Source organism: Vanellus vanellus (assembly GCF_965231255.1).
Source record: "Vanellus vanellus genome assembly, chromosome: 11".
Classification (NCBI taxonomy): Eukaryota; Metazoa; Chordata; class Aves; order Charadriiformes; family Charadriidae; genus Vanellus; species Vanellus vanellus.
In genome coordinates, this window is record NC_138916.1 from 13227932 (window position 1) to 13252918 (window position 24987).

General features: G+C 36.7%; 1 protein-coding gene across 3 annotated transcripts; it reads right to left on the reverse strand.

The window, feature by feature from the left end:
• Positions 1-212: 212 nt before the first annotated feature.
• On the reverse strand, positions 213-24544 carry COPS2 (COP9 signalosome subunit 2). 3 transcript variants are annotated; one of them, XM_082488842.1, is made up of 13 exons: positions 24464-24544; positions 13153-13266; positions 12058-12135; positions 11334-11459; positions 9854-9943; positions 9656-9733; positions 8635-8809; positions 7113-7291; positions 6926-6978; positions 4512-4609; positions 2615-2697; positions 1744-1802; positions 213-967 (listed from the first exon to the last, which is right to left on the reverse strand). In XM_082488842.1, the coding sequence occupies exons 1-13, from the start codon at positions 24515-24517 to the stop codon at positions 823-825; spliced, it is 1332 nt and encodes a 443-aa protein (XP_082344968.1). In that variant the 5' UTR covers positions 24518-24544; the 3' UTR covers positions 213-822. The 3 variants fall into 3 exon arrangements, with proteins under 3 accessions (XP_082344968.1, XP_082344967.1, XP_082344969.1); XM_082488841.1 differs by having other exon boundaries at positions 9854-9964; XM_082488843.1 differs by lacking the exon at positions 9854-9943.
• Positions 24545-24987: the final 443 nt, after the last annotated feature.

Below are 24987 nucleotides of genomic sequence, written 5' to 3' on the forward strand. Positions count from 1 at the left end.
CTAAATGTCAGCTTTTAAACTCTTTAGTATTTACGTTTAACAATTTCGGGGGGGGGGGGGGGGGAAATCAACAGCAAACATACCAAGGTTTAGACTTAAAATCTCCATATTGTCCTTCATAAGTGAGGTGAGGATGAAGTAACACCTACTTTCTTTTAAAAATAATAAAAGTAAAAATCAAGTATAATGAAAGCACGTCAAGAAACAAACTGTACAATTTCTGAACTGCACTGTTTATTTTGCTGCTTGAAACCTAAGTGACAGTATGCCACTATAATTATGGGGTTTCTTCTAAACCTTTACTACACTGCAGGTACAGAAATATACGGACACATTTTTGGAGAATTGACATTTTGCAAAATGCAGCAAACATTTCAATTTATACATGAGAAAAGGAAGTGTTCAAAAGGGTATGCATTTCAAGTTATTGCAGGTTATTTCTGTGAGAATTTCTGCAGGTAAAACATGTTTAAATTTAACCAACAGTAACGTGTCAGTGTATTTAAAATCATGACAAAAATCTTCTCTCTGGTCATTAATTGCCCTTTGACAAATTAGTAGGATGTTGTATGTTTAGGGCAAGATGTCAATACAGCATAAATCCCATAGTATTTTGGTTTTCTTCTGGAGATTAAAGCTGTTTTTTTTCTTGGGATAAATGCAGCAGCAAAACACAAACCAGCTGATCAAAAAAGCACTTCTGCCATAACTCCAATAATTTCAGGGCACACCAACCGACAGTAGTTTTGCCATTCCCAGTTCTTTTAAGGTTTACATCACTGCACTGTTGCCTTAAGTACGTTTGTAAAAGCTTGTTTTCTGTTAGGCCAGCTTGCTGACTACAGCCTGGTTGAGAGAATTTAGTTGGTTGGTCCATTTATCTAACGCAGTATACCGTGCACCACCTCTCTTCTGATGGTCCAGTTCTAGGAGCTGGTTGACTTGATCAATTCGGCCATGTATAGTGCTAGAAGTAAATAAATAAATAACTATAAATTGCTAATCCACATGGAAATAGGAGCTAACGATAAATCAGAGGTAAAATAAGAGGTTGCCTTACACAAGACACACAAAGTCCATTTCAGAATTCAGCACTTTTATAATATATTATCCTAGGTACTACTGCCTATTTAGTTGTCATCATGATTGGAAATCAAATGAAGTAATTCATTGGGCAATGCATATATTATCTCCCTAGCTATGACCCACATATAAAGTCTGAAGCAACATAAGGTAAACAGTTCCTGAAAGGCAAGGAATCATGAAATATGGAGATTTATGTAAAAGAAATTAAAATATAAACCCATGCATGGATTATATTTTCCTAGGAGATACAAGTTACCCTCCCAAAAAATTTTACGAATTGTAGTTAAGTTTTTCCAGTCAAGGAAAGCAGACTCCTAATTTGTCAACTTGAAAATGTACTCGAAAATATACATGGGTATAAGCAGCAATTACTAAGAATAATAATTTTCATAATTTCTTAATAATTCAAGTAATTTATTACATAATTAAAAATTAAAGTAAAAACATGCCACTCAATCTCTCTGTAATTTTCTTGGTTCACGTCTTACAAATATACTTTACTGCTCATAAGCTAAGCAAATCCAAAGTCAGCATCATTACCTTTCAGTTCTAGAATCAACCAGTATTGTCACAATACACAAAAATATTGTTTTGTTGCTTCTTCTACACTTTGATCATTTTAAAGTAAAGATCAGTAATCAAGAATAAAGTACATACTTATCCAATATGCACTGCACAAGCAAGCTTTCCACATCAGCTACATCTATGTTTAACTCCTAAAAGAAACAGAAAAGTCATTATGCTGCTACTGTTTTGCAACATTAAACCCTTCCAATCTTTATCTTCATATACAGAATTTGGTTTCACCTCTGTTTCTTACCGTACTCAAAATCATTTAGAGGGCAAATTGCATCTTCTGGCTCAAGCAAGTTCTACAAATGTTAAAGCTAGCTTAAAAAAAAAAAGCGTACAGAGTTCTGAAGAGAATTTAAGCATAAAAATAGGTATCTCTAATACTTCATCATATGTTTTGAAACGCTGTGAATTTTTGAAAGAAAAATCACAGACTTGCAGGAGATGGAAACAGTCATCTATTGTCACTGGGTTTTGATTTTGTTCTTTCCAGGTTAGGGAATGAAATCAGTGATTCTGGTTCTCTAGTCATTTTGTTCAATTACCACAGTTCCGTAACTCTTTACAACGCAGACATTTGAAGGTATCTTTTGAACACATGGAATTAAAATTTCAATTTTTATCTTCAAAAAAATTTACGTTTCTAATTACATTTTGAATTATACAAATTTCACTTTTTCTTTTTCTCTTCAGAAAAGTGCTTTTCTACATCAAGTAGAATACGCTAATTGAATATTTTAGAAGTATATCGTAGTATATATTATAAAAAGCATTTGGACGACACTTTGAAATTTACATTTTTGCACTGTAAAGCTGCCAGTAGTGCATCAGTACTGCTTTATGGTTTAGATTATATTTTAGATGTTCTATTTCTGGAAGCACTGTATTTATTTTACAGCTTTTATTCACAATTAATCATTAACTTAAGCAAATGCAAGGCTCCACTGACACTTACCTTAGAAATAAAAGGAATATGTATTCTTGTGTAAGGCTTAATTAATTTTATAAGCACTTGTGTTCTGATGTTTCGCAAAAGCTCTGTAAGAGAAGAAAAAATAAATACTGTAAAAACAACAGTACTGCAATAAAGATGCAATACAGCTCCATCTAGAAAGATATCCTAAATACCATTATCTTTTAAGGTAGTAATTCAGTGAGGTGGGGACGCACAGGAAAATAAAAGAATCCTCCTTTTCCAGGAACCCAAGCAATATGTAAGTCTGAAGATGGACAGATAGAGTTAAAAACTTTTTAGACATGAAGCACAACGTATTCCCTGATAAAAATTTAAATTATTCAAAATAACTGGATAAATCATACAGATTATTGCATGTTATGTCTGCCCCTCTAATTTATGGCTAGAATGCTTGCCTTGTACAAAAGTGAGAAGAGGTATTTTTAAGGCTCTGAAACTTAAGTCTGCGTGCATTTAACTTCATGGGAAATATTCACATTTTAAGTTAAAAGATCGGGCCTAATGATGTAATTATGATGAGGAACTGAAGAAGTATTAAACAGAGTCTGCATGAAATGACTGATTTTTATTAGATAAGAAGGTGCAACCATTGTTTTAGAAATTTTTACATTGCTAAAGAAAATTTTGATAAAATGAACGCATAAATTACAATTGTAAATTAACAGAAAAAGCGCTAGATCCATTTTTACTTAACTAGTTACTCAAGGACTGTTTATATAATGAAAAATAATACTGAAGACCAGGTTATGTATCTCAATAAAACTAAAGGAGAGTAAAACAATCGGGCAAGGTATGTAAACATTATAACGACAGACACGTTCTGTATTCCTACTGAGTGAAAAAGACGAGAAGGTCTTTTTTGAACCTGCATATCACCAGCAGACTATTATCATCTAGGGGGTGAAACTCAGATTCTCATCACTCCTTTGATTCAACTGTCCTCCTTCTCTTGCTTTCCAGTTCTGTCATACTTTCTTCCTTAAGCATCCATCTCTCTAATCTTAGAGTCTCCTTACAAGACTTTGAAGCTTACCAGTAGTCGACATGCAACAGCAGTAGAGGGGTTATATTTAGTTTCCCCTGCTGTTTGCCATGTTCTCTTTTACAAACAAGAAGCGTAAGAAAACCAGGTCTCTGGATTTAACTCTTTTCTGTCATGTAACTATCCACCTAAATGACCTTGCAATGCCACAGTAAGCCCTATTCTTGATGAAAACAGTAGTTACCTGAAAAACTGGACACTATATTCAAGCAAAGAGAGACTTTTAAATTCTCAGATACATGACAAATGTAGGGGGTAACTTTATTTTATCATGTTAATGGAATGGATAGGCATGTGTTAGTGTGTTCCCCTGTTTTATTAAGTATAGGTATGATAAACCTCAACATTGTTTTCAACATGCATTAGGTACATTATGTATCTTATTATATACTTTATTACTACACATTTATTAATGCAACCTTCATTACATTGTCTATATATTTTGTCGTTAATTTGAAGCAGAAAATTAACCTTATAAACTAGCAAACATCTAACTGCTGAGACTGACACAAACAACCTTTACAAGTAAGGGTTGCCATTATTTAATCTTTCCAATGGAAAAAATATTCAGTGCCTAACACCACTGCAGATATTGTCTTAGACTATCCACTCTTGCTAGAACTTTCTTCATCATACCTGCAATTCTTCACAGTCATTTTACATGCCTGGATGCATGTTGGCCTTGACCAATTTCTAAAGAACTTGGAAACAGTAAGGGAATCGTCCAAGAGTAATTACAAAAGAACTCTCATTCTGCCAAAAAGAAAAATAAGCCATGTGGGGGAAAAAAAGCAGTGAAAAAGAAAAACGGATTAAGATAGCCTGCAAAAATACCTTCAATGTGCTCCCTTATGAAGGGATCATCCATGATGTTGCTATGATTTGTTTTCAGAATCTTCTCAAATTCAGTGATGTCGTTATTCTGATAGGCACTTCAGAAAAAAAACAAGAGACTAAATTATTATTTTTTAGAAAACAGGCTTGTAAGACTTTGTTCTACAACTTCTAAAAAAACCCCTGTATTCAGTGTTGGTCACAAATAATTATATTCAGAACCTTTATAAGGAAAAATTATTTCAAGATGAGATGCAGCAGAAATGGCCTTTCTCCTATTTCAATTTTAGTAGCATTTACAGAAGTTTAGTATGAGTATTTAGTTATTCCACAAGTGCACTCTAGTTTCAAAACCTTTGTAATTTAAGAAGTTATTCTTTAAAAAAGCCTAGACCTTCAAAATAGCCAATTTTGAAAAGTATCATTACCTCAATTTTGGCTCCATGGAGCCATATTTTATGGAACAAATAAGAGCTAAAAAGAGTGTAGAAGGCTGTTACTGTTACTAGAATGTCCATCTTAAGCTGAATTCTAAAAATACTGGAAGATGGAAGAAATCCTGACTTCCAGGATTAATCATCAATAATTCTGGCATAATATTACTTTTTATATTTTTATTTATAGCTTATTTTTAGTATATATATTGTTTAACTACTCAATCTTGTTTATATATTGTTTAACTAGTCAATCTTGTGATGTGAGAAAGGATTACAGGAAGAAGGTGAATTTAGACACTTATTGTTCAGTAGTGGCACCACAGCATCATTTAAAGGTAAGTGCTGTAACCATTGAAACAAGACCTTTTACTTGAAATATAATGGTTTTACAATTCAAATATATCATCTTTTCTTACAGGAACAGTCAGCTGTAACAGGGACTCTCTACCAACCAAACTTACACAGTAATTTAGTTATATTAAGCTACAGGTTATCAATATTTAACCTGAAAAACATAGTGTTCAATACATGCTTTCAATTTCTGTTTAATACTAACCAAACATTTTTAAAATATCATCTATTTTTCTGTCATAGTCTCTGTACTCAAATTGTTTTAAAATGGTCAAAAAAAGCCATCCTTTATTATCAGTAAAATGGGCAAGAAAAAGGCCAGTTAAGTTTCAGGTGGAACTTGAGATGTTTATAAATGGAGTTATACGAGTAGAATGGACACATGAAACCAGTAAATTTTACTTCATAATTGAAAGGAATTTCAGTTAAGTATATTTTATTGTTTATTCCAGAAGTCTCTTTTTTACTGTATGTAAAACATTCGAGTTCCCAATGTAGAGTACAGGAAGAACGAAAAACATAATTGTAATCTTTGGTATTGAATGTATCTTCTGCATATTTCTTATCTACACTGCTTTAATTGCATTATTAATTTTAAAGAAGCACTTATACTCAAATGTCAAGATATAAAGATACAAATTAGAAAAATGAATAAAGTCAGATTCAGTAAGGCCATCTGGAGTTCCTTCTGCCTCGAATTCACATGAAACTGTGACAGTGAAGTAGAAATGTCTGAAGTAGAATTATTGGAAATAGTCCCTTAATAAACTGCCAAATCATTTATTCATCATTATGTCAATAATGGTTGAACATCCTCACTTTCAGAAACAATGTGTATGCATAGAATGGTGCAGCACCATAGCAGTATCAGGTTTGTTCCAACTTGAGATCAACTCTGTATTTCCAAACGTGAGCAGGCATTCCTTCCTATGTAATGAAAAGGTGGGACATTTTCCTACACGTTGTTCATTTTTTTTACTTGATAAAGCAAAGGCAGGAGAAAGTGGATGGCACAGGTTCGCTTCACAGCACAGTATATAAAAACTGCCTCACTTCAATTTATTTTGCCTGATGATTTTAATACCTAAAAGTTCTCACACCACAGTTGCCTCCAAGAAGTAATGGAGCATTCTTTTGATTTTCACATATTTGAAGGACAGGGGAGATCACTTGAGAGTTCAGTTTGGTAGTCCTAAATTATGAAATTCCTTTAGTAATCATGAGATATCCATGCATCCAATTATTCTATTGGCTTTGGTATTTGGTGTCAATCATCTCAGTTTCTCAAATATAATCAGCCAAACCCTAAAGTCCAGTTGCAATACAAGGTAGGACAACTTTATTTAAGGGAAGAAATGAGGTTTTTGCCACTCCATAAGAAATTCACCACAGTAGAAGACAACAGCATGCTTCTATACCTGTACCTGGTATAGTATGAGTACTTTGGTATGTCATAGTCAATAGAATTTTCTTCAGAATAACAGTCTACAAATATTTGCCCAATATTTATGAAATAACTGTGTTAGCTGTGCAGAGAAAAGCCACCTCTAAAAATATTTCACTTCTGGTTTATACACTCTATCTTTTTAATTTTTGTTCTCTTCTCCAGAAAAATTAAAATCTTACCTTACTAAATTTGTCATTGCTAGAATCTCTGGATCATTTTTGTATGGTTTAGCCTACACAGAACAGAGAACACAATATGCATGTTTAGATTTTAAATATTATTTTCCATTTGCATCTTTGGACAATTTCCCTATCAATTCAGAAAAGACGGGGAGGTGGGGGAGGAAAAAGAAAAAAAAAAATATACCTCCTGAGAGTCAAACGGATTTATTCCAGATTTCATAAGCATGTTTGCTAAGACCAAGTATTTTAAGCAAGTGGTTCTTCTGGGGCTCCCTGATTCATCATAATTCTTAAACGCTTCAAAAAAATCAGTATGTGCCTTTTCAAACTCTCCTTCTCTTAAGTGCATTTTGCCTCCACATTCTGAAAAGAAAACACAGATGAAGAGAAAAGGAACACTGAGTGCTTGTTGCTGACTACAATTATTGTACTCAGAAGTTCCACGCTATTTCTAAATAGATTATTGAAATATTTTCAGGAGTCTTTTCATTCTCTGAAATTGCTAGGGAAAAAAGAGCATTAGGCCCTTCACATACAGCATTGTCATTTGAAGAAACCCATTCCAAAGAAGAAAAAACAAAACCCAACCCACACCACAAACCTAAAAGAACACTAATCCTCACAGCCAATAATTATTTAACCTTATGTTAAATTACTGTAAAAACTATTATGGAATTTAGCTCCATTTCAAAGGCAACGAACTTCCTATATTTATGGAATTTTCCCAATCTGTTGAGCAAAACCACATAGAAAAATTGAGAAATACTCTATATCCCCTTTTGTTTCTGAAGTACCCACTGATGCCTGATTGACTGTGCAAGTGCCTACACCAGCGGAAGAGGGAATGCCCAGCAGTATTCTGGAGAAAGTATTTTTTCCAAGAGACGTGGCATGTTTCCACTATAATTCATCGTTAAAGATAACAAATAGTATTTTTTAAAGCTCTTCAGTTCCTGATGAATTTTAGTGAGGTGAGATATCAAGCACAAATTTACAAAAGGGGATTGCAGAAATACCAGTCCCTGCCGCTGGCAGTCCCGTCAAGGCTTTATTTTTATACTTTGCAAATGCCTTTGCATTTATCCTTTGTTGTCTGCCATGCTGTCAAACAGCTAAAGTCTTCCTCTTGTTATTGTATTGCTTCTCTCCTACAGTACATGTAGCCAACTGAATTGCCATTCTGACCAGTGCAGCTGGTGCTTAGGCACCAGAACAGCAGAGCTGAAGTCCTACAGGAGGCAAACATTAAATGATGAGACTGTAGCCACTGCATTTGTAGTCCTCTCTTCACATATGGTTTGTCTGCCTCTGAATCTGCAGGATCAGGACAAGAGGAAATGGGTTCAAGTTATGTCAGGGCAGGTTTAGATTGGATATTAGGAAGCATTTTTTCACTGAAAGGGTTATTAAACATTGGAATAAGCTGCCCAGAGAGGTGGTGGATTCACCATCCATGGAGGTGTTTAAGAAAAGGGTAGATGAGGTGCTTAGGGACATGGTTTAGGAGTGGTGGTGTTTTTATCAGGGTAGGTTAATGGTTGGACTTGATGATCTTAAAGGTCCCTTCCAACCTCACTGATTCTATGATTCTATGATTCTATCCTTTGTCTTTATAGTTGGAACTCAAAAAAACCCATTAGTTACCAGATTTTCTTAGAACTAATCTATGCAACAGAACTTAAATGAAAAATTCAAGATTAACTTGCCTCTGATAACTCCCATGATCAGTGGATGAGGAATGGCTGACTTGATGTGCAATGACTGTTCATATAGTGCTTTAAGTTTTTTGTTATTCTTCTGTGCTGTATACATTTGAATTTCCAAAGCATAGATTTCCAACAGTTGAGTACCTTTTTTTAGATCATCTTCCCCATCATCAGTCTAGGATAGATTAAGTAATAAATACTGTGAAATTTCAAGAGAACAGCAATTTCAGTTTTATACTAGTAAAAAAAAAGATTACCAAATATTCTCAGTAATTTCCTGTCAGAAATAAGGATATTCCTAACACTTAAAATTTTGATATAACTATTAACACAAAACATAATACTCAAAGAACTTACCACAGGCAAATTTTTGAAGCCCTTTTTAAATATAGTCAGTATTTTTAATTACATGTTTTCTTTATAACAGCTTTCAGAACTTTGCCCTTTATTCTTTTCCTCTTTCTTTAAACCACACTCTCAGTATATAAATGCAATGACTGACACACATACATATATACAGACAATACACACAACTCTTCTGCTGCCTATAACAAGCATTTCCCAGATATCTGCAACCCGTTTTCCATGCTGGAGGAAGAAAAGGGGACACAAACAAGCACAGCCGGCTGCATGGCTAATTTGGTTTCCTCCCCCTTCCAAATGGGAAAGTAGCAACTGTACTTTCAGTTTTGAGTAAAGCTCACTTGGAATCTTCACTATATTTTAAAATAAATGTCTATGTGTTAGAGATTATTTGTATGTGCTTCTCATCCTTGCACCTGAGCAAGTGCGAATAATTTTTTTTAAATCATCTTTAAGCAAGGAATAAAACACTTTTTAAAAACTTATTTTTTGTTTATGTTATCGAACAGATAGCAAATTAAAGCAGGCACAGTATTTCTTCCCTCTGTACTAAAGCTCAGCAACATGCCTCAAAGGCCAACAACAGATGTAAAAAAAAAAAAAAAAAAAAAAATCAATGTTGTTTACTAAGCTACAGTGATTTAGAACATAAAGGTACCTGGCATGACTGATGCAGCTGACGCAAAATCTTTTGTAACTTTCCATATTCTTCTCGTTCTAAATATAATTTGCCAAGCTGTAACGAAAAAAAAAAGTTGAAGTACTACGGTCTATTAAGATTTCACAATTATAATTTATAAGAGTTAGCTGAAGTTGTCACAAACAAAAGCAAAAACCAGTAAGTTATGTATTTTACCTTTGTGTTTGTCTTAAACCACAATCTATCATTCTTAGCATCTTTCAGAGCTTCAAGTGTTGTTTCATAGAATTCCTGAAGCAAATCCATCTGACATAAAAAATCAGAATTCTATAATTGTAAACAGCAAATTTGTACCTGTTAATAAAGTCAATCTGAACAAACTAAAAGTGCATGCTTGAACTTCAAAATAAGAAAGCTATCTGCATCTTATTGAATGTCTGCTTTTAAATTGTAAAGAGCTTCTAACGTACCAAAAGTACACTTGCTTTTCTTATATGAAATAGATATAATGAAAAAGTATTCACATTCTAAGGTTTGCAACCATCTATCATGCTAGTGAAAAATGAAATCCACCTTATACAAGCCCATCTTACATAACCAAGTAATAAAACTCTTCTGTTGTGTAACAAAAGACAGTAACAGGCAACATTGCTCCTACTTAAAAGGAGAAAAACAAAAATAATTTACATATCAAAAAGAAAATACGATTTACAAAAAGAGAGAAACGGTCAGAGGAAAAGACGCTTTCTCCTTTCTATGCTATCAATGCTGTGTGGAAGAAAGCACTTGAGCACATCAAACTGTTTCTTTGCATAAAACCCCAAAATACAACATCCAAAATGGAAATCAAAGTGCTGAGTAAGGCCTTTAACAAAGGTTCTACAGAGAATGCATTAGTATTGTTTATGGCCATTGTTCTTTTGGGGATAACAGATCTGTGGCTATACATCAAGATAAGAGTTCCAGATTGTCCCTCCAGGTCTGGCTCCAGCTGCATTTAGACCAAACACACTGACCTCTGCCAACAAGGTATAGTCTAAGACAATCCTTTAGACCTTAAGAGTAAACCATTATTCAACTATTAAACTTTCATTTCCTATGCGTGGCAGGATAGGTAGGATTGTGATAATGACAGAGGAGTCATCGCTATAGACCAGTAATCCTCCATATGCGGGCGCTACTTCCAGGTAGTCAATTAGGGGACCTTTCTGATCTCTGTAAAGCTTTACAACAACACAAAAGAAAAGGAGCTGGTCTGTGTATCTATGAACATCTACCTAGCTTGCACAGTACACTCAAAGACAGGCAGTATTTAACACCAACACTTCATTGCAAAGTTTTTCAAAGCTTCCTCTCTCCCCACAAAATAAAAAGTATTATTTAATTACAAATTATATTTGAGAAGACACTTATAGTGTGTAGCTACTATGCTAAAAAAAAGTATATACTTTACTTATTAGCATAGACATTCCAGGTAAACATTGCCAAAAAAAGACAAATTTATGAAAAGTTATGTGTTGATAGAATCCATTAAATGTGGGAAATCTATTTTAACAATATGACAACAAATTACTACTGCAAATGTTCCTATTAAGATCAAAAAACCCAAACCCAATGGACTACCATACACAAAAAAAGTCCACAGTTAAAAACGCAAAAAGGAAAACCATGAAGATGAAAGAACTGATGATCTAACCTGCTTGGAAGTAGAGATATAATCAAGAATAGAATTGATGGATTTTTCAGAATAATTCCTTGTAACTGCACTCCGTATGTAGGTCAATAGCTGTTTATATCTGTTCATCATTTCAGGAAAGTTAGTCTAAAAGAAAAACAAAATTATGTTATAATTTTTGTTTTAATTATTAAAACCTGAGTTACGTCTTGCAGATGCACATACAGAAAAGAAAGCATAACAGAAAGACTATGCAGTAGTGGTTGCTTTTAGAACTTTTACATCACCACTTTAGTCATAAGCAGCAGAATCAGGAATAGCTTCAGCAAGACTGCATGGAATAGACATTTAAAATACTTAGTGAAGAAAACAGAGCTGGCTATACAACTATTTGGAATGGTTCCATATGCAGCATATAAATTTTTCACTGGTTTGTTCTGGTGAAGTACGTATATATAGAAACATTACCAGTTTCAGTGGTATGACACCTAAGGATAGCAAGGACTGAGCCTCAAACTCTCAGTGAGTATCAGCTGACTACAGCAGCTATTTTGCATTCATTTTGCCTTTGACTTGCAACCACCACATAACTTCCCTGCAATGTCTGTAGTAGCCATTAAAGGCTGTAAAAGACAAGTTCTGGCAGATTTAGGTGTCATAGCCATAAATTAGAATAATAACTTAAAATCTCTGGATCAAATACATATTTATGCCATTACTCTGAAGTGATAGCTGTAATTCCTACCAATTTAAAGTTTATTTTAATCATCTGTTTCAGAGCTTTGAATCCCCATTCTCCTTTTTCACCTTCGAGCTCCAAAACCTGAAATAGAAAAAATTTTTAAACAATATTTACAAGAGTTTTATTCAAACTTAAATGGATTTGCCTCTTTTTTAAAACATACATATCCCATACATGGCTTTTCCCCCCACTTTGTTCCTTACGCAGTAATGGTTCACTCTGCCCTGTTCTTCAATTTTACTCTTCCCTAATATTATTGAGAAAGTCAGTGAGGGGTATGTATCTTATTAGTTTTCACAGCTTTGCTGATGTAGGGAGGGTGAATTGTTATTTACAGATTTTTGTTGGTGGTGCTATCTAACACCAAACAATAAACTTTAATGCCACTCCATAAATACATATACACAAAAAAGTTCTAGCACCCCCTGCAAAACTGACTCAACCCACCCCTTGACTAAATTAGTCAAAAATTTACACTTCTGAATTACTACAGTTTCTTCACATATGAGAAAGGCTTCTATGCTTTAATGTAACATAGTTAAGGGAATGTTTTGTAAGTAAAAATTTTAGAAAGTTTCTTTCAAGTCATGTATATAACACTGTTACACACTATAACTATGCCACGAGATGCAAAATCTATTTTTTCTTTTAAAAGTTACATCTAACATATTGCTTTCTGGTGGCAGTGTACAAACATTAAAAATTTAAAACTGAAGGAAAGAAACTCTATGTGACTTACATTACGTAAGACACTGGGGAAAATGCCATTTCATTTTAAAGAACAAATGGATCTGGCTTCTATAGTTGACACATGAAAACACACTCAGGACTGTTTAATTAACTTACTAAATCCTGAAGATTAAAACCCCAGTTCTGCGATAAAATAGGACTACTCTATGTTCTATTTATGCTCCCTAAGAATGATCCTGAAAGGCAGTCAGACAGGAGTCTAAATCACCCAATGATAAACTTAGCACATTAGTAAGTTAAAATATAAGCATTACTCTTAAAATTCCTGAAAATAACTCAAATGGTAAGCAAATATTTTAAAATGTGAATTAATATAAAAACAAGAGATAAAATACAAAGACAGAAAACCTTCTGAAAACTGCTTAATGCCGCTTTGGGATCATCTTCCTTCAAAGCTTTAGAATTGTAGTATTGATTTTCCAGATCCACATTTGGTTCAGAATTGCTGTCCTCAGAATATTCCTACATTTTAAGGAAAAAAGAAAAACCAAATACAAATCAGAGAAAAAAAGAAAGGTTCAGAACATCTAATATTCTGATGAAAATAGATAAAATATAGTAAGACATATAGCTCAAACTGACACAGAATACTTGTATACTAACAGAAAAATCTTCAGTTTTAGAGCATGTAACAGTAATCTCCCATTACTAGGCCAACCTCACCATCCACCAACACTTGCCTGTCAACAGATTTCTTTGTGGACTAATGAACTCATAGCTCTACCAACTTCGCCTTTATGACAAGTACAGACTGTATTATTAAAATTCTGCCAATTTTGGTGTTTAAGGACAGATGCCTAATAGCATATGTCATTTCTGTATGGGGAAGAGAACATACTGGCCACTAGTCTTCTAAAAGGCACTCTATTATATGACCTTTGCCATCCACAGAAAAGACTCTGTCTGAGTTGCCACACAAGTAATGATTCAGCAATAGAGGACATAAAATGCTTCCATGAATCTCTCTCTAATCTGCCTTTTTATGCCATAAAGATTCATACTTGTCTGAGGAAATTGAAAGAATAATGACGATAACACCAGCTGCTTCTGTGCTGAGAAGCAGGAGATGATTGAGAAAATGCTAAAGATACTGCCACAGAGGGTGGGGTGGGGCATAGGCATAATAATTTAATCAAATGTTACCTATCATGTACATTAGCACCAAGCAAATTAAAGAATTTACTTCAATTATTACTTCCATTTAAAAAAAAGTACTCTGATGCTTTTTATGATGGAAATAACCTAAGTATTTTATCTTCTTTTGATGAAGGACAATGTTGCACGTCTGAATTAAAAAAAAAAAACAACCAACAATAGTCAAATAATAATTTCATTTGATGTTTACACAAGTCAAAGATATTTCACACCTCTGCATTTTCAAGCCAACTTCTCTCAACAGAGTGCTGAGCTATTGGGAGATGAACTGGGAGAGAACAGAATCTGTTTAAAACTCAACGTTAATCTCATCAGAGTAACCCTCCCTTGCAACAATATAAATAATGCACACATGCCCTTCTTTAAGTTGGCGTTTCTTCTTTTACTGCACTTCTTCATCAGGCACATTTATTCTTTTGTCCGTTCATATATTGCTAATATTAGTGGGCTCCTTCAAAACCATGGGAAGGAATGAAAAAAAACACGAGGCAAAAGAGAAGTTTTAAATTAGCTCTCTCTTCCCTACAGCGCAAGCAAATCTTTCAAAGTTTGAGTTTTCTGAAGTTCTAATGGAAAAATTAATTATGGAAGCTCACAGTTGGCCCATTTTATTAAACACGGTCCTTGAGACATTTATCCTTCAACCTGCTAATGTTTCTAGTCGTTACATGTAGCCAAGTTGCTCACATTGGTATTTATTTATACTCACACCAAATATTAGTATTTAGTGAGAACCAATGGACTTAAAAGCCTAGTGAATTCCACAAACCTGTTTTCTGAATTTCCAGAGAACTATAAAACTTAATACTCAAAACTGCAAAGAAAACAGGAAGGAAGTGTCTCATTTCACTGGGCAGACTTTCAGTTTGGTTAGCTTGTTTTTGTAAATTCTTTACCCTATTGATCCAACATCAATCGAGCAGCTACAAGACCACGCACATAATGTCAACAGCTGTGACCTTACGAAGATGCCAGCTGCCAAAGCTTAAATAACATAGCATTTAAGATATGTGTAATCAGCTGATGTCCTGTTTATCCTAAACTTGAACAATAAGGAATATCTTTGGCAGAAGCATCTATTTGTAAAGATAAAAAGAGAGCAAACTAAATTAATTCCTTTTAGGAAGCAATGTGCTCTGTGCCTAGAGCCAGAAACATCTGAATTTCCATCTTAGCTCTGGCAGTGATTCTGGATGTGGACTCATGCAGGAAGCATTTTTTCAGATCATTTTTCTCAATGCTACCTAAATATCCCATAAAGCTATTTTCATGACAATAATAAAGAATAAGTGTTAAGTCTAGAGATCATTTTTTTCTAATGGAATCACTTTGAAATGCATCAAAGGTAGTGTTTTATGTTCTCACAGCTATATTTTTTTTAGATTCAGATTAGATATTAAGAAGAAATTTTTCACTATGAGGGTGGTGAGACACTGGCAGAGGTTGCCCAGAGAAGCTGTGGATGCCCCATCCCTGGAGGTGTTCAAGGCCAGGCTGGATGGGGCTTTGAGCAACCTGGTTTAGTTGAAGATGTCCCTTCCATTTAGAATGCTGATATGGACTTAAAAGCTCTAAGGGAGACAGGGCTTTCCTACTTCCAGAAAATTTAAAGTAAGCACCTTACATTACAAGACACATTTAGACTTAATGGCTGTGAAGAAAGCTTTAAAACCATGAACTAAGCATGAGACAATGCCGTGAATCTCTAGACAATCAAAAGAAAAAAAAAAAAAATCAGCCATGTAGATACTGCATCTTAATTTAAGCATCGATGCTAATTATGCCAGTGCTGATCAATTCAGAAGGACAAGCACTCTATCTTCTTTTGATGCAGAGATGGCTTAGTGCAGTATGGTATGAATGTGGGAACATTCAGCTTTTGCCAAAAGCAAAAGGAAAGAAAGTGGAAAGGAAAAGTGTCAAGCTGTCTTCCTCGAAGTTCAAGCTAAGAAAAAGATGCATTTCCTACCAAGTACTGAAAACAGAAAAGTTCTTTTAACAATAAATTCAGATACCAAATGCCTAACCTTTCCTCACCCTCATTTTTAACATATTTCCTTCCTGCCTGAACAATTTCCCCAACTCAACTGTTTTAGGTAGAAGGTTTGTTGCATCAAACAACCCAGTACCAATACAAAAGTGCACAAAACTTAGGCAGAATATCAGGTTTACAAAAAGGATTTCTACATTACTCAAAATCTCTACTATACCATCTTGACCTAATATTCTGCATGGTGAAGAACACCCTTAACTGTAACTTCAAGATATAAAAGCACCTGTGTGCTATACTTTAGCTCCAGCTGACATAAAAAAAGAAGTAACAGGCGTAAGAATTTTTTTCAAGATCTTGGTGATATTTTTTAAATGAAGATCAACGCTATCAGTACAAACAAAAACAACAGAAGCCTGAGTATTCAGAACTGATCTTTGAAACCCATTTATTTCTCCCTTCCTGAGAGGCTCAAATCAATTCAGTGGGGTTTTTTTATTATTACTCATGAAATTAGAAAGCCCTGATGCATCTTTAAAAAAAATTGTAGTTAAAAAAAAGTTAAGACATTATTTAAGCATTGCTCACTTGAAAATCTGCATGTTCTCAATGTAGTCAGTTATAAACAATCCAATCTCATCACGTCACTTTTGGGAGGAAGAAAATTTACCACACTATCTCAACTGTTATGAAGAGAAAACCTCAGATGGAGCTTATTCTGCCTGGGACATAGTTCTTTCAAATAATTTCAATAAGTTAAATTAGTACCAAGGAACCAATTTAATTTACAAGTCTTTATTACATTACGTATTAAGTTTTCACAAAATTCATTTTGTCTAGTAAACAGCTTTAAAACATTAAGCCTCAACTTCTAAAATGAACACACGCAGTCAAGCTTTAATCATCCTTTCTAGGACATGGATCCATTTGCAGCTTCTCCAGCAGCAAAGGCAGGTTAAGAGCATCCAGCGCTCCTCAACTACCCCTGTTCATTTCTGGTCCTAGCATCCCCTTCCTCCTTCATTGCAGCAATTCACCATTTTATGCTCTATGAGTCCTTGATGCTGGCTGGTCCTGCTTGGGTTGAGTGAACAGGCCAATGCTTATACAGAGGCAGTGCTGAGGCTGGTGAGCTATAGCAGAGGAGCAGGTGACCAGGGAGGGCAAGAAAACCAGCTGTAGTTTCAGAACACTGCAGTCAATGTGGTCTTGAGAGATTATACAAAATTCTTGAAGCATGGCACCTCTCCTCACAGACAGAATAAGGTACATGAACTTGGAGAGTGTAACACTGTATCAGTGACATTTACAGGTAGGTTTGTGGTATCCTAGAAGATTAAAGTGGCACATTAGAGAAGGCTCTGGGGAGATCTTATTGTGGCCTTCCAGTACCTTCCAGGGCAACTAAGATGATTAAGGGAGTGGAGCATCTCCCTTATGAGGAAAGACTGAGGGAGCTGGGTCTCTTTAGTTTGGAGAAGAGGAGACTGAGGGGTGATCTTATTAGCGTTTATAAATATATAAAGGGGGAATGTCATGAGAATGGAGCCAGGCTCTTCTCAGTACCAACCAATGATAGGACAAGGGGTAATGGATTCAAGCTGGAACACAAGAGGTTCCACTTAAATTTGAGAAGAAACTTCTTCTCAGTGAGGGTGACAGAGCACTGGAACAGGCTGCCCAGGGAGGTTGTGGAGTCTCCTTCTCTGGAGACATTCAAAACTTGCCTGGACGCCTTCCTGTGCAACCTCATCTAGGTGTTCCTGCTCCGACAGGGGGATTGGACTAGATGATCTTTTGAGGTCCCTTCCAATCCCTAGTATACTGTGATACCTAAAGGGGGCCTACAGGAGAGCTGGGGAAGGACTTTTTACTAGGGCACGTAGTGATAGGACGAGAAGGAATGGCTTTAAACTGGAAGAGGGCAGGTTTAGATTAAACATTAGGAAGAAATTTTTCACTTTGAGGGTTGTAAGGCACTGGAACAGGTTGCCCAGAGAGGTTGTTGAGGCCCCATCCCTGGAGCTGTTCCAAGGCCAGGTTCGACATGGCCTTTGGCAACCTGGTCTAGTGGGAAGTGTCCTTGTCTATGGCAGGAGGGCTGGAACTCGATCTTCAAGGTCCTTTCCAACTCTAAACCATTCTATGATTCTATGATTAACCTGGGAAAGTTAAACACATACAAAAACAAATATATAAATATTTTGTGTAAACTACCGTTGTTTAGCTACTAATTTTCTTGTCTCCTCTCTTTCCTAAAGCACTTCCCTAACCTCTACATAGGAAGTGGAGTGATAATCTCAACTTCTGCTTCTCTGTATATCATAGACTGGCTGTACAGGAACCAAACTCCTATTTGCAAACCTTTTTCAAATAAAAGGGAAAGTAGCTATACAGAGGATAACTTTCCAGACAAATGACACAATACAAACAGTTCTATTTCTGTAGAAATTTATCCTTCAAGGACATTGTTAACAATACTTATTACTGTCAATTTTCAATTGCTGGTAATTTTACCAAATTTCAACCATTGGGGTGACTGAAACCATTCTTGTTTTATGAAGTGCAATTGTTTCTGAGAATAAGTCTGGTACAAATTTGATTTTACTTAGCTAACTTTGTTTCGTAACCATGGCATTTAGGAGGTCTGCTAACACTAGGATTTGGAGCAAAGACCTGGTATTTTGCAAGAGCACTAATGATGTGGGTTTGGGGGAAGGGGGGCACAGCTCGTTTGTTGTGTTTTTTTTTTTTTTTCTAAAAAAAACAACAGAAATGCCCAAATGAGGCCAACTGAAGAAAAAAAAAGAAGAAAATAACTCCCCAATATATTAATATATTAGCTTGCCAGCTAAATTTATTGTACATTTAATCTACAATAAACATGCACTATTTTCACATAGCTTATATGCAGTGGCTGCAAAAGTGACCAACTGAACACCATCCCAGCACTAAGTACAACTTTCTTTGCATTTGCTCTTAGAATCATAGAAGTGTTTAGGTTGGAAAAGACTTTTAAGATCATTAAGTCCAACAGTTACCCCAGCACTGCCAAGTCCACCACTAAACCATGTCCTTGAGCACCACACCTATAGTCTTTTAAATACCTCCAGGGATGGCCACTCAACCACTTCCCTAAGCAGCCTGTTCCAATGCTTGATAACCCTTTTGTGAATAAATTTTTTCTAATAGCCAATCTAAACCTCCCCTGGCAACTTAAGGCTGTTTCCTCTTCTCCTATCTTGTTACTTGAAAGAAGAGACCCACCTCCCTACAACCTCCTTTCAAGACCACTGGCCCCCAGGCATCAGGACAAAAAGCAAGTAACAGTTTCTGTGTGCATTTGAAACTGGTATCCAGGGCACATGAATAAAAAGAAAGCAATCAGACTGGAATGCAAAAGAGTAAGTAGGAAAAGAACAGAGACAAACCGTGGGACCGAAAAAAAAAAAAAAAAAAAAAAAGTGTGATTTGTGCAAGAAGTCTGTAACCACTCAACCATACATTGGGAGTCCTGGTTTTCTTTTCCACGTTCCAGGTCTCTCTGCTCTTCTGCTCCTACTCACTAACTCTGCAAGTCATCTAGTGCTTGCTGGCTCACACCGGGGTGACACCAGGAATAAGAAGTCTGTGAAGCCAGCAATTTGCAACAGGGTCAGTACAGTTCCATGGAAAGACAGTGCTCTGCTTTTGCTTTATTTTTTTTTAGTAGAAGCTGGAAGATGCACAGAAAGCAAAAAATGGTATTATGACATGTAAAGAGTATCGAAAAGAAGCGCCTTTTCTTTCTACCTTAATCACACAACTCTCCTATAGTTATAGACATCCTTTTTCCAGAAGTCCAGTTTTTAGCATAACTTAGATCTAATTTACTTCTGTTTAACATCACCTTGCATATCAGATCCTGGGGAGCTCTGTTCTGAACAGAGTGCTAAATAACTCTCTCTCAAAAAAAAAACAACCCAAAACCCACAAACCCCAAGAACTTATTGACACTTGTCCACGTTCAGATGGAAAGAATTTACTGACTAATTATTCTCATGCTTTTTGCCTCAATACTTCCTTTTGAGACATTATGGTAATGAGTGAAATAAGCCCTAAATATATTAATTATGTGTTTAAAGATAAGTCTGAAGAGAATGAATAAAATAAAATATCAGGACACACAACGAATCCATACAAAATATAAAACAGTAATTAATTGAGGGAACAGTACATCCATGTCCTCTGAAGCTCACTTTTTTTTTTTTTTAAAATCACATACTAATGTAATTAAACACAACAAAGAAACAGAAGAGGGTAAAGTGCATCTGCTTGATTTGGTACTTCCTTAGTTCTAAATGCTTATTTTTGCAGCATCATCACTTTTTTGTTTGCAAAACATGTATGTATTTTTTTAAAATGAATACTGAAACATAAAAGAGTTGGGAAGAGGTGACAATATCTGCATGAAATTTCAACTGTATCTATTAAAAATGCATCAATATAAGGTAGGAAAATTTCCCTGTCTACTGATGAGATTGCTTATCAAGTTTGGTTACCTAGAGAAATTCCTTCTGAAATGGAGTATATTTCTTCTTGTTGGAAAGATAGAGCAAACCAATTCACATTTACTAAGCTGCCTTTCTGACAGCTTGAAATAAAAAGTAAGACTACCTATTTCCTAATGTCAATACAGCCTGAAAAGGGAAACCCTCAATAATCTGAAGGTACGCTCCCCATATTTGAGCCATGCCAATCCTAGTGAACCTGTAGCCATCTCATGGGGGTGCAAACTGCTGGCTGTTCATTGGAATTGTATACAACTCTTCTACTGAAGGCACTGAAACAATACAACTCCGTAACACAATAAGACAAGTTGCTCAGCAAACAGATTTGTCCATCCTTTCCCCAGATTAATTTTGAAGTTGAAATTCAGAACACATTAAGATGTGTCATTATGAACACTGCAGACAAATTTCTTATTTATTTAAAACAAAACAAAAAAAATCAAGTAGATGTATTGCAACAACTGTCAATGTTTGTCAGTTCCTTATTTATTTAAAACAAAACAAAAAAAAAATCAAGTAGATGTATTGCAACAACTGTCAATGTTTGTCATTGTGCCTGGAAGAATCAATTGCTGAAGAAAGGCTGAGCCTAGTCTCAAAGTCAATTCTAAACACAGCTTTTTGTCTGAGACTGAAAACAAAAATGGAATTTACAATGGTCCTTCCCTCTTTCTCCTTATCCACCCTCAAGCTGAAACTAGTAAAAAGAAACCTGGACTGAAATCATAAGGCATCTAACAGCACCAAACTAGAAATTAAAATTGAGTTGTTTTCATAAAGACCAGTAAACATTATTCTGTTCATTGAAGCATAAAGTGGAATAATCCATGTTATAATCAAGGCTGTCACTGTACATTACGAGCAAATTGTGAATCTAGGTCCATTCACCCACAAATATAAATGAAATTTTCTCCTGATGTCAAGACTCCCAACATATAACTTCTATAGCAGCAGCTGAAGTAATTTAAATGCAAAACATTGACTTTTAACCCAATGAAAAACTAAGCAGAAACAGTCAACTATGATCTGTAAAGTGGGCAGTCTTCAGTTGTTTCACAGTGTGGTAATTACTTTAATTATACAAAAATCCAAATTTGGGCCTTCAGAATATCTGTTCGCATTTCAGTTCAAGTGTGAAACATTTGCATACTTAAGGAAGTGTAACTGGTTCTACATAACCAGCAGGTCAAGAGCACATTTAAAGTGGAACAGCCATAATCACTTCTAATAAAAGCTGACAAAATGAAAACTTTTTTGGGAGTCTTCTTTTAACTACTATTTTTATGCTAGTAGCTACCCTCGGAGATCTGAATCTAGTTCCACAACACTGTATTTTGACAAAATAGCTATTTCTTCTTTCATTAACTGTTTATGTAATTTTTGCCTCTCCTCCTATTCCTTAAAAAAAATATTGACCAACACTCATATGTGCTCTTTTATTTTTAATTATGTACTTATCTGAGTATTTTGTCTTGTACCCATTTTTTTATTTCAAACCCTTCTGCAGCAGCCTTTACACTGAACTTGAGGACCACACATCTCCTTATAGTCTTCTCTTAATTTAACTAGATTTATATCAACATGAAAGGAAGAAATCAGGCCCTGTCTTCAGGGCCCTTAACTATTTTCCAAAATAATTTTGTGGAACATTGCAATTACAGTTTCAAGCACATTTGAAAACAACATCTAATCATGGTTTGTTAGTTCAAGAATGCTGAAACTAGAATGGCTGGAATACCTTGATTCTTAAATTCTGGGTTTGTTTTTTTTTTTTTTTTCATCAGTTATAAAACCAAATTAAATTTAACAAACTGTTTCATTTAAAGATGTAGCTTAAGTATTATTTGAGGCTTTACATGTGAGTTATATACTGAAAAGAAAAAAATAACATGCTCCTAATTATTACCAGCAGTATTTTTAAATTTTGGAAAGGTCTGGGCTAGTGGTAATTAACGATGATGGAAAATGTTCCAGGAAAAGTAACTACAGTCAGGGGCTGAAATTTGCTACAAGCAAGAAGTTTCAGGAAGGTTTTTCCAAGGAGAAAGAAAGTACTTCAGAAAAAAATAACACAGGAAAACCAAAAAGCATTAGACCAGCAATTATTCTTGGTGAAAACTGACATAACACATTGTGAGCTTAGAGCTGCACTCTTACTCAAATTTATATGTAGACAGCCACATTTAAAGATAGAAAAATGTAATTCCAATGGTTTCTTTATATGTCCGCTTCTCATGTTATGGATATTCAACATGAGTTCTGCTGTGTTTAGTATTGCTTTGACTGTATCACATGGAAACATAAACACAGTATTTTAAATCAGGACATGGATTTCAGTGTTAATGGAAATGAATGGAAACCGATTTTGGAACAAACTGGATTAACAAAATATTTGTAATATTCTCAGTGTATTTCCTTCAGAAAGCTTGTTTGTGAATTCCTTCATGGACTTGAATGGAAGACTAACAGTTTCTGGAATACTGATACAAGCAGCTCATAAGGTTAAGATGACAATGCATGTCAAACAAGAACTCTTACGTGAATTTAAAAAACTCAAAACAAAACCCAGATGGTTTTATTCTATATCCAATGTACTCTAGCCATTCTGAGCAGCTCATAACAAAAACTGCCCAGAAACTATTTCAGATAAAGTCAGAAAAGTCTTTTAAGTGAATTCCTAAGTAGCAACGATTATCAAATGATTTGTTAGAAAGCAAGTCTTCCAGAAGCAAGTGTTGGTGTTTTTTCAGTTAAATTGCAGTACTGTAAATAAAGGTTTACCTGAAATGAATGAAATACCGACTCTCAAGCCTCAACCATACACAGCTTTTTTTTTTTTTTTTTAAAGTGTCTCTGTTCTAAAAACCTATGCAAAGTTCAGAAAAGCAAAAGCACAATCAAACAAACCTCAGGCTCAAACATATGATAACGGCAAAAGAATTACAACTAATCACACAGCACAGAAAAGGTATTTTGTTTCAAATATGACAGCTATTTAGTTTACTAACCTCCCCCAAGATGGTTTCATTAAAAAAATATGGTTTTAATAATTTAAAGATTTGTTACATAAAAACAATCCAATATTACCAATTTCCCCTGATAAATTGGTCTGTTGCTAACTGCAAGCAGCATTTTTCTAATTGTAAAAGCTTAGAACAAGATGCGATGATAAAATGTAACTGGGTATAACACGAAAAATCCCAAACCCTGCAATTTAAAAAAAGCAAACACCACCAAAAAAACAAAAGCAAACACCACCACCACCCCAAAACCAACCAACCAACCAACCAAAAACAAAAGGAAAAAGGGCAAGAAGCTCGCTAAGACCAGAAAGGCAAAAAGTTAAAAATGGGTACACCCATGGCGGTTTCCTTCAGAAACCGGCTGTGTGGCCATTTCTCCTCACTCCCCTTTCTCTTCCCCCCACTTTTTCCTCAGTTTGACGCTCACGCAAGCCCACGAGTGACACCCACACCCCTCGGACCTCTGGCAGCCAGGGGCGGGGAGGAGGACAGCCAACTTTACGGCTTTCCCTTCGCGCCCGACGCTCCGGCCAGAGGCAAGAGGAGGGACAGAGGCATGGCGCCGGGGCCCTCCCCTCACCCTGACCCCTATGGAAGACAAACGGGGCCGCCGGCTGGCTGGGCCCGAGGGGGGCGGCCCGGGGCCTAGCTAACTTCCCGGGGCCGAAGTTGGCCTGTTTTTCCCGCGGAGAGGTGGCAGAGCGCCCGGCGGGGCCTGCTCCGACAGCAGCACCCGCCCCTCGCAGCCGCTGCCACCACCCCTCCTCCCCGGGAGGGAAACTCATCCTGTCAGTGCTCCCTCACGGGGCAGCACCCAGCGGGACTGCGGCGAGCGGGCGGACGCGCCGCACCGGCCGAGGCGGCGCCACTCCCGCCAGGCCCCCTGACCGCACCGCACCGCGCCGTGCCGCTAAACCCCCTTGCGCCTCCCCGCGCCCTACCAGATCGTAGTCCTCTTCATCATCGCACATAAAATCATCCTCCATGTCAGACATCTTGGCCGGAGGACGGGCGGGGGGAGGGGAAGGGGGCTGGCAAGGGGAGGAGGCAGCGGGGACGGCCCTTTCTCCCACAACCCCACGCGGCGCTGCCCAATGTGGCTCCGCTCCGCCCGGAACCCGCTGCTGCCCGCTCCCCTCCCGCCCCCGGCCCGTAGCACACGGAGCTCAATCCGCGCTGCACCACCGCCGGTTTCCTCTCCCTGCTAGCAACCGGTTCCTAGCAACGGCGACCCGCCTCCCTCCCGCCCGCCCGCCGCTGCGGTACCGCCTCGCCCCCTCACGCCGGAGGGGCCTCCCCGGCGAGGCGCCGGGCCAGGCCTCTGCCGCCCGCCCGCCCGGTTCGGAGCTCGCCGCGGTGGCGCCGGGGCCGGTGACCGCGTATCCGGGCGTGAGCGCGGTGGGCCCGGCGCCCGCTCTTGGGCTGTAAGTGCTGTGGCTGTGCGTCCCTGGATGGGAAGTTCAAA